This window comes from Kogia breviceps, chromosome 10 (assembly GCF_026419965.1).
Source record: "Kogia breviceps isolate mKogBre1 chromosome 10, mKogBre1 haplotype 1, whole genome shotgun sequence".
In the NCBI taxonomy this organism is placed as follows: domain Eukaryota; kingdom Metazoa; phylum Chordata; class Mammalia; order Artiodactyla; family Physeteridae; genus Kogia; species Kogia breviceps.
In genome coordinates, this window is record NC_081319.1 from 53010775 (window position 1) to 53028366 (window position 17592).

Sequence of the window (17592 nt, forward strand, 5' to 3'; positions counted from 1 at the left end):
AATAGTCTTTATTTTAAAGCCTATTTTGTCTGATATGAGAATTGCTACTGCAGCTTTCTTTTGATTTCCATTTGCATGATGTATCTTTTTCCATCCCCTCACTTTCAGTCTGTATATGTCCCTAGGTCTGAAGTGGGTCTCTTGTAGACAGCATATAGATGGGTCTTGTTTATGTATGCATTCAGCCAGTCTAAGTCTTTTCGTGGGAGCATTTATTCCTTTACATTTAAGGTAGTTATCAATATGTATGTTCCTATTACCATTTTCTTAATTGTTTGGGGTTTGTTATTATAGGTCTTTTCCTTCTCTTATGTTTCCTGCATAGAAAAGTTTTATAGCATTTGTTGTAAATCTGGTTTGGTGGTGCTGAATTCTCTTAGCTTTCGCTTGTCTGTAAAGTTTTTAATTTCTCTGTCTAATCTGAATGAGATTCTTGCTGGGTAGACTAATCTTGGTTGTAGGTTTTTCCCTTTCATCACTTTAAATATGTCCTGCCATTCCCTTCTGGCTTGCAGAGTTTCTGCTGAAAGATCAGCTGTTAACCTCATGGGGATTCCCTTGTATGTTATTTGTTGTTTTTCCCTCGCTGGTTTTAGTATTTTTTCTGTGTATTTAATTTTTGATAGTTTGATTAATATGTGGCTTGGCATGTTTCTCTTTGGATTTATCCTGCATGGGACTCTCTGCGCTTCCTGGACTTGGATTAACTGTTTCCTTTCCCACGTTAAGGAAGTTTTCAACTATAATCTCTTCAAATATTTTCTCAGTCCCTTTCTTTTTCTCTTCTTCTTCTGGGACCCCTATAATTCCAATGTTGGTGTGTTTAATGTTGTCCCAGAGGTCTCTGAGACTGTCCTCAGTCCTTTTCATTCTTTTTTCTTTATTCTGCTTTGCAGTAGTTATTTCCACTATTTTATCTGCCAGGTCACTCATCTGTTCTTCTGTCTCAGTCATTCTGCTATGGATTCCTTCTAGATAATGTTTAATTTTATTTATTGTGTTCTTCATCATTGTTTGTTTGCTCTTTAGTTCTTCTAGGTCTTTGTTAAACGTTTCTTGTATTTTCTCCATTCTAGTTCCAAGATTTTGGATCATCTTCACTATCATTACTCTGAATTCTTTTTCAGGTAGACTGCCTATTTCCTCTTCAATTGTTTGGTCTGGTGGGTTTTTACCTTGCCCCTTCATCTGCTGTGTGCTTCTCTGTCTTCTCATTTTGCTTAACTTACTGTGTTTGGGGGTCTCCTTTTTGCCGGCTGCAGGATCCTAGTTCCCATTGTTTTTCATGTCTGCCCCCAGTGGCTAAGGATGGTTCAGTGGGTTTTGTAGGCTTCCTGGTGGAGGGGACTAGTGCCTGTGTTCTAGTGGATGAGGCTGGTTGTGTGTTTGGGGGCGTCTGTGACCTTATGATTTTAGGCAGCCTCTCTGCTAATGGGTGGGGTTGTGTTCCTGTCCTGCTAGTTGTTTGGTATAGAGTGTCCAGCACTGTAGGTTGCTGGTTGTTGAGTGGAGCTGGGTCTTAGTGTTGAGATTGAGATCTCTGGGAGAGCTTTCGCCAATTGATATTAAGTGGAGCCGGGAGGTCTCTGTTGGACCAATGTCCTGAAGTTGGCTCTCCCACCTCAGAGGAACAGGCCTGACACCCACCCGGAGCACCAAGACCCTGTCAGCCACATGGCTCAGAAGAAAAGGGAGGAGAAAAAGAAAGGAAGAAATAAAAAAATAAATAAAGTTACTAAAATTAAAAATAATTATTGAAAAAGTTAAAAAGTAATAAAAAAGAAAGAAGAGAGCAACCAGACCAAAAAAACAAATCCACCAATGATAACAAGCACTAAAAACTATACTAAAAAAAAAAAAAAAAATAGACAGGCAGAACCCTAGCACAGATGGTAAAAGCAAAGCTATACAGACAGAATCACACAAGCATACACATACACACTCTCAAAAAGAGAAAAAGGAGAAAAATATATCTGTATATTTCAAAAAAAAAAAAAGGAGGGGGCTTCCCTGGTGGCACAGTGGTTGAGAATCTGCCTGCTAATGCAGGGGACATGGGTTCAAGCCCTGGTCTGGGAAGACCCCACAGTCCGCGGAGCAACTAGGCCTGTCAGCCACAACTACTGAGCCTGCGCGTCTGGAGCCTGTGCTCCGCAACAGGAGAGCCCGCGATAGTGAGAGGCCTGCGCACCGTGACGAAGAGTGGCCCCCGCTTGTCACAGCTAGAGAAAGCCCTTGCACAGAAATGAAGACCCAACACAGCCAAAAATAAATGAATGAATGAATGAAAAAGCCAAGCCCTTTAAAAAAAAAAAAGAAGGAAGAGAGCAACCAAATCAATAAACAAATCTACCAATGATAACAAACTCTAAACACTAAACTAAGATAAACATAAAACCAGAAATAAATCCGATGCAGAAAGCAAACCTCATGTCTACAATTGCTCCCAAAGTCCACCGCCTCAATTTTGGGATGATTTGTTGTCTATTCAGGTATTCTAGAGATGTAGGATACATTAAGTTGATTGTGGAGATTTAATCCGCTGCTTCTGAGGCTGCTGGGAGAGATTTCCCTTTCTCTTCTTTGTTCGCACAGCTTCTGGGGTTCAGCTTTAGGTTTGGCCCCGCCTCTGTGTTTAGGTCGCCTGAGGGTGTCTGTTCCTTGCCAAGACAGGACGGGGTTAAAGTAGCAGCTGATCAGGGGGCTTTGGCTCTCTCAGGCCAGCGGTGGGTGTGTGTGTGTGTGTGTGTGTGTGGAATGCGGGGTGAGCCTGCAGTGGCAGAGGCCAGCACGACATTGCAACAGCCCCTGAGTTGCACCGTGTGTTCTCCCAGGGAAGTCGTCCTTGAATCACAGGACCCTGGCAGTGGCAGCTGCACAGGCCCCTGGTAGGGGAGGTGTGGAGAGTGACTTGTGCTTGCACACAGGCTTCTTGGTGGCTGCAGCAGCAGCCTTAACATTTCATGCCTGTCTCTGGTGTCTGTGCTGATAGCCGTGGCTCACGCCCGTCTCTGGAGCTCCTTTAGGCGGTGCTGTGAATCCCCTCTCTTCACGCACCCTTTTGGGAAATCTGAGGTATTCTGCCAGCGTTCAGTAGGTGTTCTGTAGGAGTTGTTCCACATGTAGATGTATTTCCAATGTATTTGTGGGGAGGAGGGTGATCTCCACATCTTACTCCTCTGCCATCTTGAAAGTCTCCTTCTAATTTATTTTTTAAATTGAGGTATAATTGACATGTAACAGTTTCAGATGTACAACATAATAATGTGATATTTGTATATATTGTGAAATGTTACCTTTATTTTGTATTAGAGAGTGTACAGTGCTGTGGGAGATTTTAAAGGAAGGTTAGTAGCATCAGAGATGGGGAGTCAGGAGAAATTTTCATACTGAATATAGCTTGTTGTGCTAATTTCTTGGCCTTTATCTGGGAATAGGAACTAGTAAATTCCGAACTTGATCTAGCACCCCTTCATTCTCTAGGAAGTCCATGCAGAACCCTCCTCTTGATAACTGCTTTAGGGCTTAAGGTCGGTAAGAATGACTCCTTTAATGAGTTTGGAATAGGACTTGTAATGACTTGTCACTGATTGCTTCTGGCCCAGCTGGATCCTGCCCTTTTCTTCGGGAGAGTAGATAAGCAGTCTGTGTCTCTACTGCAGATAAGATTTTATTGTCTTATAGCCTGCACTGATGAGTGTTCCTGATAATCTCATTATTGTAGAGAAGAATGGTTCAAGATCGACTATTCTCACACCCCAATTAGAGTTTTAGGCTCATATCTTCTCATAGTTAATTGACTTTCATACACCTCAGGTATATTTTGCAAATGTCTCATAGAGAAACTCCTAAAACTTGGACAAGATTTAACATAGAGTTGAGAATAAAGCAAATGAAATATTAAGACATTTGGTATCTTATTATACTGTAGACTTATAAAAACTCCTCTTGTAATTATAATTACAGGTGAAGAATTTTACACAATGACCTTTTGGGACTTGTCTTGGTGTGTCGCTTTATCCTGTGGTGCGGTGACTGGGAATGCCTCTCCTAACATCTGTCTGATGTGAGGAAGTTGTTTGGGATATTCTGGACCATTTTATGCCTCATTAACTTACTGGAAATCACAGCAATAGGACCTATTTTCGTCCTTACATGCATTCTTTTCAATTTTGGGAATATATGAATTTTGTATTGCCAGCAGGAAGGGGGAAATCCCTTAGAGGTTTAGATGCCAATTTGGATTTGACTTTTTTTAACTTTTTATTTTGAAATAATTATAGAATCACAGGAACTTGCAAAAACAAAATGTAAAGGGAGGTCCTTTGCATTCGTGTGTGTGTGTGTGTGTGTGTGTGTGTGTGTGTGTGTGTGTACACCTCTATGCTGTTTTATCAAGTGTAGCTTCCTTAATCACTGCTGCAATCAAGAATCAGAACTATTCCATTGGACTTCCCTGGTGGCACGGTGGTTAAGAATCCACCTGCCAGTGCAGGGGACACGGGTTCAATCCCTGGTCCGGGAAGATCCCACATGCCGCAGAGCAACTAAGCCTGTGCACCACAGCTACTGAGCCAGCGCATCTAGAGCCCGTGCTTTGCAACAAGAGAAGCCACCGCAACGAGAAGCGTGCGCACTGCAATGAAGAGTAACCCCCGCTCGCCACCACTAGAGAAAGCCCTCACATGGCAATGAAGACCCAGTGCAGCCAAAAAATAAATAAATAAATGGGAAAAAAAAGTTCCATCACCACATGGTTCCCTCTTGCCACCCCTTTATAGCCACACCTCTCCCCTCTACCCTGGCCACCACTAATTACTTTACTATCTCTATAAGCTTTGTTATTATATAAATGGAGTCATGCAGTATGTAACCTGTGGAGATTGGATTCTTTTCACTTTGCATAGTTCTCTGGAGATTCATCCAGGTTGTTGTATATACCAAGTTTGTTCCTTTTTATTGCTAAGTAGTATTCCATGATATGGATTACCACAGTTTGTGTAACCATTGAAGGACATCTGTAGCATTTAGAGTTTGGGTCTCTGATGAGGAAAATGTTATGAACATTCATGTATCAGTTTTTGCAGGAATGTAAGTTTTCATTTCTCTTGGTCATATACAGAATGTAGGAGTGCAGTTGCTGGGTCTTATGGCAGTTGCATGCTTAGTTTTTAAAGAAACTGCTGAACTGTTTTCCAGAGTGGCTGTACTATTGACCTCTGATTTGATGAAAGTGTTTCGTAGGATAAAATTTTGATTATCTACTTAACGTGTGTGTTGATTTTGGTAGCAGTCTTATTGCCATTAATATATCTGGTTGCTCCTGCTGGCCTGACTTGTGTGAGACAGCATTTCCCAAAAGGCTTTGACTTGGGTCATCAGTCATTTTGATGGTTTAATACCCAGAAGGAAATTCCCTTAGCTTCTACAAAACCCACACAAACTGCACAAGTGAATATCTTCTCTCTTCCTTCCTATTTCTAGAGAAGAGTTAGCCTCACACCTTGAGCCCTGAATCTTGCCTTTAGAGATCCTCTTTTCTTTCTGTCTTTAGACATCTTACAGGTTTCTGTCTAAGCATTTAAACATGCTCAGTTCTCTCCTGTCTTGAAATTCCTTTCCCTTTGACCTCATCCACTACTACCCTTTATCTGGCCACTCAAAGCTGCACTGGGTGACTGGGCTGTCTCTCTTGCACTGCCTTGTCCAGCCCTCACTTCCAGTGTACAGTACAGTAATCTAGGTTGCCTCCCTCAGCACACTGAAATGGTTCTGTTGATGTCACCAGCAACCCTGTAGCTCAGTCTCATGTAAGCGTTTCAGTACTCTGAGTAGCATTCAGCACTCTTGATTACTTGCTCTGAGTAGAAATACTTTTTTCTTGATCGACTACCCCTTGGACTGCTGCTTCTAATTGTCCTTTGCTGTTGTCTCTCCCTCTGTCATCCCTTAAATCTTGGGGTTCCTCACAGTTCTGCACAGGGCCGACTTTCCTCATTCTGGGTAATCTCCCACATCTTGGTCTCCACCTCAGACCTGTCCCCTGAGCTCCAGACCCATATATCCTTTTGCCTCCTAGCTAGCTCCACCTAACTTTTGCAGACTTTTCATATACAGCATATTTAAAATGGAATTTATTCTCTTCCCAACATCCTTGCCTCTTAAAAAGAAGAAAAACTCTTCTTTCTTCAGTGAGCCACCGGTGTGTTAATACCACATCATACAACAGTGGGAGCGCTGTTAAAACCACCTGCATTTAATTGAGTTGCCGAATTAGCCAGAGATAACTGTTCTCCATTCAATGCAAATGCATAAAAATTATACTTAAAAAAAATTATTTAGCTGCGCCGCGTCTTAGTTGTGGCATGTGGGATCTTCACTGCCACGTGTGGGATCTTCATTGCAGCATGCAAACTCTTAGTTGTGGTATGCGGGATCTAGTTCCCTGACTAAGGATTGAACCTGGGCCCCCTTGGGAGTGCAGAGTCTTAGCCACTGGACCACCAGAGAAGTCCCAAAAATGGCTAGTTAAATAACTGCAAGACTAAAATTGAATGTGAAAAGGCATTGTTTCTATGGAAATAAATGGAATGCTTTGGAAAGACCAAAAAAGCTACTAAAATACTTGCAGTGGAATTAAGTAAGAGCAAGGCAACTGTGAAAGGCTAGTAAAACTAGTCCAACTCTAGAAGGATTCTGCACGCTGCTTTCTAGGTGTCCCAGATCTTGCTCCACTTCAAATAACATCAGTCTGGAAGTGGTAGTCATAAATGATGGAAGTGATTAATGCAGAAAACATGATGGGGAATTCCAATCAGGTGCATTCTCAAAGAAAAGGCCCACTTCAAAAGACTGAATAAATGTGCCTTTTTATTTTAAATGAAAATAAAATGGTTTAAGCATATATGTATTATCTTGTTTCCTATTCTGTTTGTATTCATCCTGTTGGATGAGGGCTTCTACTGCATCTTCCAGTGATTTCACTCTTGTCCATTACTACTACCCTACTCACTGTCTTTCCTCTGATTTCTGACATCAGCTTTCCCAACTGGATGTCCAGCCCCAGTTTTGCCTTCCCCCGCTGTCTCCCCCTCCCCGTTTCCCACCCCCGTCTCTCCTCCCCGTCCCTTCTTTATATTGTAGCTATAAAGAACTACTAAAAGCATAAGGCTGATCATGTTACCCCTTTGCTTTATAAATTTATTTATTTAAATTTATTTTTGGCTGTGTTGGGTCTTCATTACTGCACACAGGCTTTTTCTAGTTGCAACGAGTGAGGGCTACTCTTTGTTGCAGTGCGCGGGCTTCTCATCGCAGTGGCTTCTCTTTGTTGCAGAGCACAGGTTCTAGGTGTGCAGGCTTCAGTAGTTGTGGCATGTGGGCTCAGTAGTTGTGACTCGGGCTCAGTAATTGTGGCTCGCGGGCTCCAGAGCACAGGCTCAGTAGTTGTGGCGCTCAGGCTTAGTTGCTCCACAGCATGTGGAATCTTCCCAGACCAGGGCTCAAACCCATGTCTCTTGCATTGGCAGGCGGATTCTTAACCACTGTGCTAGCAGGGAAGTCCTTACCCCTTTGCTTTAAAAATGCTTAAAATCCAGATTCCTTAAACTAGTAAAAGGAGGATTTAGATCTGGCCTCTGCTTATTACCTCTCTGGTCTCATTTCATCATTTCTGTGCTGCCATCTGCTCCCCTCTGACACATTAGCCATGTTGACTCAACTCACTTTCACAGTTGAGTGGGGCTTGTGGGATATCTGTGTATGGTTGGCGTGGGAAGGTACCGAGCTCTCTCACTTCTAGGTCTTTCTGTGCACTGCTTCTCTGCCTGGAACTTTTTCCCCTATCTTTCACCCCACAACTGACCCTTCTGTCCTTCTGGTCTCTCAGCTTTCCTTCAGGAAGCCTTTCCCAACCTGCAGGTTGAGTGCCTTTTCTGTGTGCTTTTATAACAACACCCCGGATTTCTCCTATTCTAGCATTTAGCACATAGTAGGTAGTTAATTATCTGTGTACCTATATTCCCTTCAGGGCAACTGGAGTGTAAATTATGTGTAGATCAGGTTCATTCAGTAATCTTGTTTGCCGAGTCTCCACTTGATAAATATTTGAGTGAACAGGTGGTGTTTTCTGAATACTGTAGGTTTCCCTGAAAAACACTTAAGCAAAATGTTTTTTTTCTTTTGTAGGTGCTGTCTCTGTTGGCCTTTATCTGTGAGGAAGTTGTGTCACAATGTACTTTGTGTAGAGGCCTTTACTTTTTCGAATTTGTAAGCTGCAGTGCCTTTCTGCTGAGTCTCCTTTTGCTGATTGTGTACTGCACTCCAGTTTATGAAAAAGTTGATCACGCAAAAGTCAAGTCATCGGTAAGCATGAAAATATATCCCTATAACAAGAATTTAGGTATTTTTGGATCTTGTGTAGTTGTATTGTTCACAGTAGTAATGCTTTCATAACTCAGTAACAGGAAAAGACTCTATCCATTGTTCCAGCTCTGCCTCTAAGCAACTCAGTTTTTCCCTGCCAGATGGTATGGTAGAGGGGGAAGGTGAAATTAGAATGCTAGTGACAGACACTGCTGATAATTTACAGTTATTGGTGGTTTAATCTAATTCACATGAGGTATTTTGTAAAAACTAGGATTTTGTCACTTGATTTCTTACATTTAGACTGTCACTCAACTGGTTCTACAGTTATTCACTGTGTGCCTATTGTAGGGCAGGCGTTACGCCGGACGTAAGAGATGGAGTAATGAACTAATGTGATATATTGATATTTCTGAAGCCTTTAAACAAAATAGCATATAATTCTACCTATTTTGTTTTGATTTTATTTTATGGAAGAAAGTTCTCTATAAGTGAATTTAGAAAGTATTTGTTAAATTCATTTTGCAGAAATTTCCCTTTTAATAAAAGTCTGTGAGAATTTTATACTCACAAAGTTAGAAATGTATAACTTTCTAAAGACTTAGTCTGCTGATCCTCTGTTTTTATTTGAGTATAATATGGATTTTTGAGATAACAGATGAGATAATTTACATAGTTACTGCATTTAAGGAAGAAAGAATTGAGCAGTTTACTTCTTCAATAGCATTCAAGTTATCAGGAGTGGTTTATGAGGAATTGTAACTATCAGGGTTGATTTATGAAAGAATTCACAGTTTTGAGGGAAAAGATAAAAAATTAGGGTAAATTTTAACTATTAAAAAAAGAGAGGGACTTTCCTGGTGGCACAGTGGTTAACAATCCACCTACAAACACTTTTCCTCGGCCAATTGGCAAAAAAAGTGGCCCACACCATCCAGAGTCCCATTGTTGCTGTCAAAATAGAAGACCAGAGAGAGCTACAGGGTGAAAGTGAAAGGGAGATCAATCAAGAAAAAATGGACAAAGAAGACAGGAGATAAACAGAAAACAGGAGGAAGAAACTCCTGAGGAAAAAAAAAAAAAAGAAAAAAGAGAGGAATAACAGATGGAGCCATGTGGCTGACAGGGTCTTGGTACTCCGGCCGGGTGTTAGGCCTGTTCCTCTGAGGTGGGAGAGCCAACTTCAGGACATTGATCCAACAGAGACCTCCCGGCTCCACGTAATATCAAATGGCGAAAGCTCTCCCAGAGAGCTACCAGATCTCCATCTCAACGCTAAGACCCAGCTCCACTCAACAACCAGCAGCCTATGGTGCTGGATACCCTATGCCAAACAACTAGCAAGACAGGAACACAAACCCACCCATTAGCAGAGAGGCTGCCTAAAATCATATTAAGGTCACAGACGCCCCCAAACACACCACTGGACGAAGTCCTGCCCACCAGAAAGACAAGATCCAGCCTCATCCACTAGAACACAGGCACTAGTCCCCTCCACCAGGAAACCTACACAACCCACTGAAACAATCTTGGCCACTGGAGGGAGACACCAAAAACAATGGGAACTACGATCTGCAGCCGGCAAAAAGGAGACCCCAAATACAGTAAGTTAAGCAAAATGAGAAGACAGAGAAGCACACAGCAGATGAAGGAGCAAGGTGAAAACCCACCAGACCAAACAATTGAAGAGGAAATAGGCAGTCTACCTGAAAAAGAATTCAGAGTAATGATAGTGAAGATGATCCAAAATCTTGGAACTAGAATGGAGAAAATACAAGAAACGTTTAACAAAGACCTAGAAGAACTAAAGAGCAAACAAACAATGATGAAGAACACAATAAATAAAATTAAACATTATCTAGAAGAAATCCATAGCAGAATGACTGAGACAGAAGAACAGATGAGTGACCTGGCAGATAAAATAGTGGAAATAACTACTGCAAAGCAGAATAAAGAAAAAAGAATGAAAAGGACTGAGGACAGTCTCAGAGACCTCTGGGACAACATTAAACACACCAACATTGGAATTATAGGGGTCCCAGAAGAAGAAGAGAAAAAGAAAGGGACTGAGAAAATATTTGAAGAGATTATATTTGAAAACTTCCTTAACATGGGAAAGGAAACAGTTAATCCAAGTCCAGGAAGCGCAGAGAGTCCCATGCAGGATAAATCCAAAGAGAAACATGCCAAGCCACATATTAATCAAACTATCAAAAATTAAATACACAGAAAAAATACTAAAACCAGCGAGGGAAAAACAACAAATAACATACAAGGGAATCCCCATGAGGTTAACAGCTGATCTTTCAGCAGAAACTCTGCAAGCCAGAAGGGAATGGCAGGACATATTTAAAGTGATGAAAGGGAAAAACCTACAACCAAGATTAGTCTACCCAGCAAGGATCTCATTCAGATTAGACAGAGAAATTAAAAACTTTACAGACAAGCGAAAGCTAAGAGAATTCAGCACCACCAAACCAGATTTACAACAAATGCTATAAAACTTTTCTATGCAGGAAACACAAGAGAAGGAAAAGACCTACAATAACAAACCCCAAACAATTAAGAAAATGGTAATAGGAACATACATATTGATAACTACCTTAAATGTAAAGGAATAAATGCTCCCACGAAAAGACTTAGACTGGCTGAATGCATACATAAACAAGACCCATCTATATGCTGTCTACAAGAGACCCACTTCAGACCTAGGGACATATACAGACTGAAAGTGAGGGGATGGAAAAAGATACATCATGCAAATGGAAATCAAAAGAAAGCTGCAGTAGCAATTCTCATATCAGACAAAATAGGCTTTAAAATAAAGACTATTACAGGAGACAAAGAAGGACACCAAGGGGTCAATCCAAGAAGAAGATATAGGAATCGTAAATTTTTATGCACCCAACATAGGAGCACCTCAAAACATAAGACAAATGCTAACAGCCATAAAAGGGGAAATCGACAGTAATACAGTCATAGTAGGGGACTTTAACACCCCACTTTTCACCAATGGACAGATCATCCAAAATGAAAATAAGTAAGGGAACACAAGCTATAAATGATATACTAAATAAGATGGACTTAATTGATATTTATAGGACATTCCTTCCAAAAACAACAGAATACACTTCTCAAGTGCTCATGGAACATTCTCCAGGATAGATCATATCTTGGGTCACAAATCAAGCCTCGGTAAATTTAAGAAAATTGAAGTCGTATCAAGTATCTTTTCCGACCACAATGCTATGAGACTAGATATCAATTACAGGAAAAACTCTGTAGAAAAATACAAACACATGGAGGCTAAACAATATACTACTTAATAACCAAGAGATCACTGAAGAAACCAAAGAGGAAATCAAAAAATACCTAGAAGCAAATGACAATGAAAACACAACGACCCAAAACCTATGGGATGCAGCAAAAGCAGTTCTAAGAGGGAGTTTACAGCAATACAATCCTACCTCAAGAAACAAGAAACATCTCAAACAACTTAAACTTACAGCTAAAGCAATTAGAGAAAGAAGAACAAAAGAGCCCCAAAGTAGCAGAAAGGAAGAAATCATAAAGATCAGATCAGAAATAAATGAAAAAGAAATGAAGGAAGCAATAGCAAAGATCAGTAAAACTAAAAGCTGGTTCTTTGAGAAGATAAACAAAATTGATAAACCATTAGTCAGACTCATCAAGAAAAAAGGGAGAAGACTCAAATCAATAGAATTAGAAATGAAAAAGGATAAGCAACAACGTACACTGCAGAAATACAAAGGATCGTGAGAGATTACTACAAGCAACTATATGCCAATAAAACGTTGGACAACCTGGAAGAAATGGACAAGTTCTTAGAAAAGCACAACCTTCCGAGACTGAACCAGGAAGAAACAGAACATATAAACAGACCACTCACAAGCACTGAAATTGAAACTGTGATTAAAAATCTTCCAACAAACAAAAGCCCATGACCAGATGGCTTCACAGGCAAATTCTATCAAACATTTAGAGAAGAGCTAACACCTGTCCTTCTCAAACTCTTCCAAAATATAGCAGAGGGAGGAACACTCCCAAACTCATTCTCCAAGGCCACCATCACCCTGATAACCAAAACCAGACAAAGATGTCACAAAGAAAGAAAACTACAGGCCAATATCACTGTTGAACATAGATGCACAAATCCTCAGCAAAATACTAGCGAACAGAATCCAACAGCACATTAAAAGGATCATACACTATGATCAAGTGGGAACACAAGGATTCTTCAATATACACAAACCAATCAATGTGATACACCTTGTAAACAAATTGAAGGACAAACACTGTATTATCATCTCAACAGATGCAGAAATAGCTTTTGACAAAATTCAACCCCCATTTATGATAAAAACCCTCCAGAAAGTAGGCATAGAGGGGAACTTACCTCAACATAATAAAGGCCATATATGACAAAGCCACAGCCAGCATCATTCTCAATGGTGAACAACTGAAACCATTTCCACTAAGATCAGGAATAAGACAAGGTTGCCCACTCGAGTTCACCACTGTTATTCAACATAGTTTTGGAAGCTTTAGCCACGGTAGTCACAGAAGAAAGAGAAATAAAAGGAATCCAAATCAGAAAAGAAGAAGTAAAGCTGTCACTGTTTGCAGATGACATGATGCTATCCATAGAGAATCCTAAAGACTCTACCAGAAAACTTCTGGAGCTAATCAATGAATTTGGTAAAGTAGCAGGATACAAAATTAATGCACAGAAATCTCTTGCATTCCTATACACTAATAATGAAAGATCAGAAAGAGAAATTAAGGAAACACTCCTTTTTACGACTGCAACAGAAAGAATAAAATACCTAGGAACAAACCTACCTAAGGAGACAAAAGACCTGTATGCAGACAACTATAAGACACTGATGAAAGAAATTAAAGATGATAAAACAGATATACCATGTTCTTGGATTGGAGGAATCAACATTGTGAAAATGACTATACTACCCCAAGCAATCTACAGATTCAATGGAATCCCTATCAAACTACCAATGGCATTTTTCACAGAAGTAAAACAAAATTTCACAATTTGTATGGCAACACAAAAGACCCTGAGTAGCCAAAGCAATCTTGAGAAAGAAAAATGGAGGTAGAGGAATCAGGCTCCCTGCCTTCAGACTATACTACAAGGCCACAGTAATCAAGACAGTATGGTACTGACACCACAACAGAAATACAGATCAATGGAACAGGACAGAAAGCCCAGAGATAAACCCACGCACATATGGTCACCCAATCTATGACAAAGGAGACAAGAATATACAATGGAGAAAAGACAGCCTCTTCAATAATTGGTGCTAGGAAAACTGGATAGCTACATGTAAAAGAATGAAATTAGAACACTCCCTAACACCATACACAGAAATAAACTCAAAATGGATTAACGACCTAAATATAAGACCAGACACTATAAAACGCTTAGAGGAAAACATAGAACACTCTTTGACATAAATCACAGCAAGATCTTTTTTGACCCACCTCCTAGAATAATGAAAATAAAAATAAAAATAAACAAATGGGACCTAATTAAACTTAAAAGCTTTTGCACAGCAAAGGAAACCATAAACAAGATGAAACGACAACCCTCAGAATGGGAGAAAATATTTGCAAACGAAGCAACTGACAAAGGACTAATCTCCAAAGATATACAAACAGCTCATGCAGCTCAATATCAAAAAAACAAACAACCCAATCAAAAAATGGGCAGAAGACCTAAATAGACATTTCTTCAAAGAAGACATACAGATAGCCAACAAACACATGAAAAGATGCTCAATATCACCAATTATTAGAGAAATGCAAATCAAAACTATGAGGTATCACCTCACACCAGTCAAATGGCCATCATCAAAAAATCTACATCATCAATAAATGCTGGAGAAGGTGTGGAGAAAAGGGAACCCTCTTGCACTGTTGATGGGAATGTAAATTGATACAGCAACTATGGAGAACAGTATGGAGCTTCCTTAAAACACTAAAAATAGAACTACCATATGACCCAGCAATCCCACTACTGGGCATATACCCTGAGAAAACTGTAATTCAAAAAGAGTCATGTACCACAATGTTCACTGCAGCTCCATTTACAATAGCCAGGACACGGAAGCAACCTAAGTGTCCATCAACAGATGAATGGATAAAGAAGATGTGGCATATATATACAATGGAATATTACTCAGCCATAAAAAGTAATGAAATTCAGTTATTTGTAGTGAGGTGGATGGACCTAGCGTGTGTCATACAGAGTGAAGTCAGTCAGAAAGAGAAAAACAAATACCATATGCTAACACATGTTTATGGAATCTAAAGAAAAAAAATGGTTATGAAGAACCTAGGCATAGGAAAAGAATAAAGATGCAGATGTAGAGAATGGACTTGAGGACATGCAGAGGGGGAAGGGTAAGCTGGGATGAAGTGAGAGAGAGGCATGGACTTATATATACTACCAAAATACATAGCTAGTGGGAAGCAGCCTCATAGCACAGAGAGATCAGCTTGGTGCTTTGTGACAACCTATAGGGGTGGGATAGGGAGGGTGGGAGGGAGATGCAAGAGGGAGGAGATATGGGGATATATGTGTATGTATAGCTGATTCACTTTGTTATAAAGCAGAAACTAACAAACCATTGTATACCAATTATACTCCAATAAAGATTTTTTTTAAAATAAAAAACAAAAACAATCCGCCTACCAATGTAGGGGACACAGGTTCGATCCCTGGTCTGGCAAGATTCCCACATGCCCAGAAGCAACTAAGCCCGTGCGCCACAACTACTGAGCTCTGTGCTCTAGAGCCCGTGAGCCACAGCAACGAAGCCCACATGCCTAGAGCCCAGCCTCCGCAATGAGAAGCCACTGCAATGAGAAGCCTCTGCACCGCAGTGAAGAGTAGCCCCTGCTCGCTGCAACTAGGGAAAGCCCGTGTGCAGCAACAAAGACCCAATGCAACAAAAATAAATAGAGAACTGGATAAATACAAAGCAGTAAGATTTTATTGTTTTAAATTAATGAGAAGCAAGCATTGGGTCCTATATTGATCATACACCTAAGATTTACTTTTTTCTCTATACTGTTTTGTTCCTCTTAAGTTTTGTACCATAAGAATCTATTGCCTTCTTTCACTTATTTATTTTTTTGCATTTAAAAAATTTTATTGAAGTATAGTTAATTTACAGTGTTGTGTTAATTTCTGCTGTACAGCAAAGTGATTCAGTTATACATATATATTCTTTTTCATTATGGTTTATCACAGATATTGAGTATAGTTCCCTGTGCTACACAGTTGGACCTTGTTGTTTATCCATCCTATATATACTAGTTTGCATCTGCTAATCCCAAACTCTCAGTCCTTCCCTTTCCCACCCTCCCTCCCCTTTAGCAGCCACAAGTCTGTTCTCTAAGTCCATGAGTCTGTTTGTTTAGTAAATAAGTTCATTTGTGCTGTATTTTAGATTCCACATATAAGTGATATCATACGGTGTTTGTCTTTCTCTGTCTAACCTACTTCACTTAGATGGACCTAGAGATCATCATACTATGTTGCTGCAAATGGTGTGATTTCATTTTTTTATGGCTGAGTAGTATTCCGTTGTGTGTGTGTGCATGCGTGTATACACACAGACAGACACACACAGACACACACATATATATATATATATACACATATACACACACCACATTTTCTTTATCCAGTCATTTGTTGATGGACATTTAGGTAGTTTCCATGTCTTGGCTATTGGAAATAGTGCTGCTGTGAATATTGGGGTGCATGTATATTTTTGAATTAAAGGTTTGTCTGGGTTTATTCCCAGGAGTGGAATTGCTGTATCATATGGTAACTCTATTTTTAGGTTTTTGAGGAGCCTCCATACTGTTTTCCATAGTGGCTATACCAATTTACATTCCCACCAGCAGTGTAAGAGGGTTCCCTTTTCTCCACACCTACTCCAACATTTATTATTTGTAGGCTTTTTAATGATGGCTGTTTTGACCAGTGTGAGGTGGTGTATGTACCTCATTGTAGTTTCGATTTGCATTTCTCTAATAATTAGTGATGATGAGCATGTTTTCTTGTGCCTGTTGGCCATCTGTATATCTTCTTTGCAGAAATGTCTATTTAGGCCTTCTGACCATTTTTTGATTGGGCTTTTTTTGTTATTGAGCTGTTTGAGCTGTTTGTATATTTTGGAAATTAAGCCCTTGTCAGTCACATCATTTGGAAATATTTTCTCCCAGTCCGTAGATAGTCTTTTCATTTTGTTTATGGTTTCCTTTGCTTTACAAAAGCTTATAAGTCTGATTAGTCCCATTTGTTTATTTTTGCTTTTATTTCTGTTGCCTTGGGTGACTGGTATGATTGGTACGACTTATGTCAGAGAATGTTTTGTCTATGTTCAAGGAGTTTTATGGTGTCATGTCTCATATTTAAGTCTTTAAGCCATTTTGAATTTATTTTTGTGTATGGTGTGATGGTGTGTTCTAACTTCATTGATTTGCATGTGGCTGTCCAACTTTTCCAGTACCACTTGCTGAAGAGAGTGTCTTTTCCCCATTGTATATTCTTGCCTCCTTTGTTGAAGATTAATTGTCCATAGGCGTTTGGGTTTATTTCTGGGCTCTCCACTTTGTTCCATTGATCTGTATGTTTTGGGGCCAAAACCATGTTGTTTTGATTATTGTAGCTTTGTAGTATTGTCTGAAGTCTAGGAGGATTATACCTCCTGCTTTGTTCTTTTTCCTAAGGATTGCTTTGGCAATTCTGGGTCTTTTATGGTTCCATGTAAATTTTAGGATTATTTGTCCTAGTTCTGTGAAAAATGTCATGGATAATTTTGTAGCGATTGCATTAAATCTGTAGATTGCTTTGGGTAGCATGGCCATTTTAACAGTATTCTCCCAATCCAAGAGCATGGGATATCTTTCCATTTCCTTGAATCCTCTTTAATTTCCTTTATTAATGTTTTATAGTTCTCAGCATGTAAGTCTGTCACTTCCTTAATCTGGTTTATTCCTAGGGGTTTCTTGTAGTTGTTGTTGGTGGTGGTGCTATTTTAAAAGGTATTGTTTTTTTACATCCCCTGTCTGGTATTTCATTGTTAGTGTAAAGAAATGCAACTGTTTTCTAAATATTAATTTTGTATCCTGCTACTTTGCTGAATTCATGTATTAGATCTAGTAGGGTTTTTT

The 17592-nt window shown here is 39.8% G+C and overlaps 1 protein-coding gene across 1 annotated transcript in view; it reads left to right on the forward strand.

Moving 5' to 3' along the window:
* The window catches only part of CMTM6 (CKLF like MARVEL transmembrane domain containing 6), a 44599-nt gene that overhangs the window by 11053 nt on the left and 15954 nt on the right, over positions 1-17592 (forward strand). The window contains exon 2 of the mRNA XM_059077425.2: positions 8188-8364. Coding sequence (XP_058933408.1) covers positions 8188-8364 — 177 coding nt within the window. The remainder of the gene's footprint in view (positions 1-8187; positions 8365-17592) is intronic.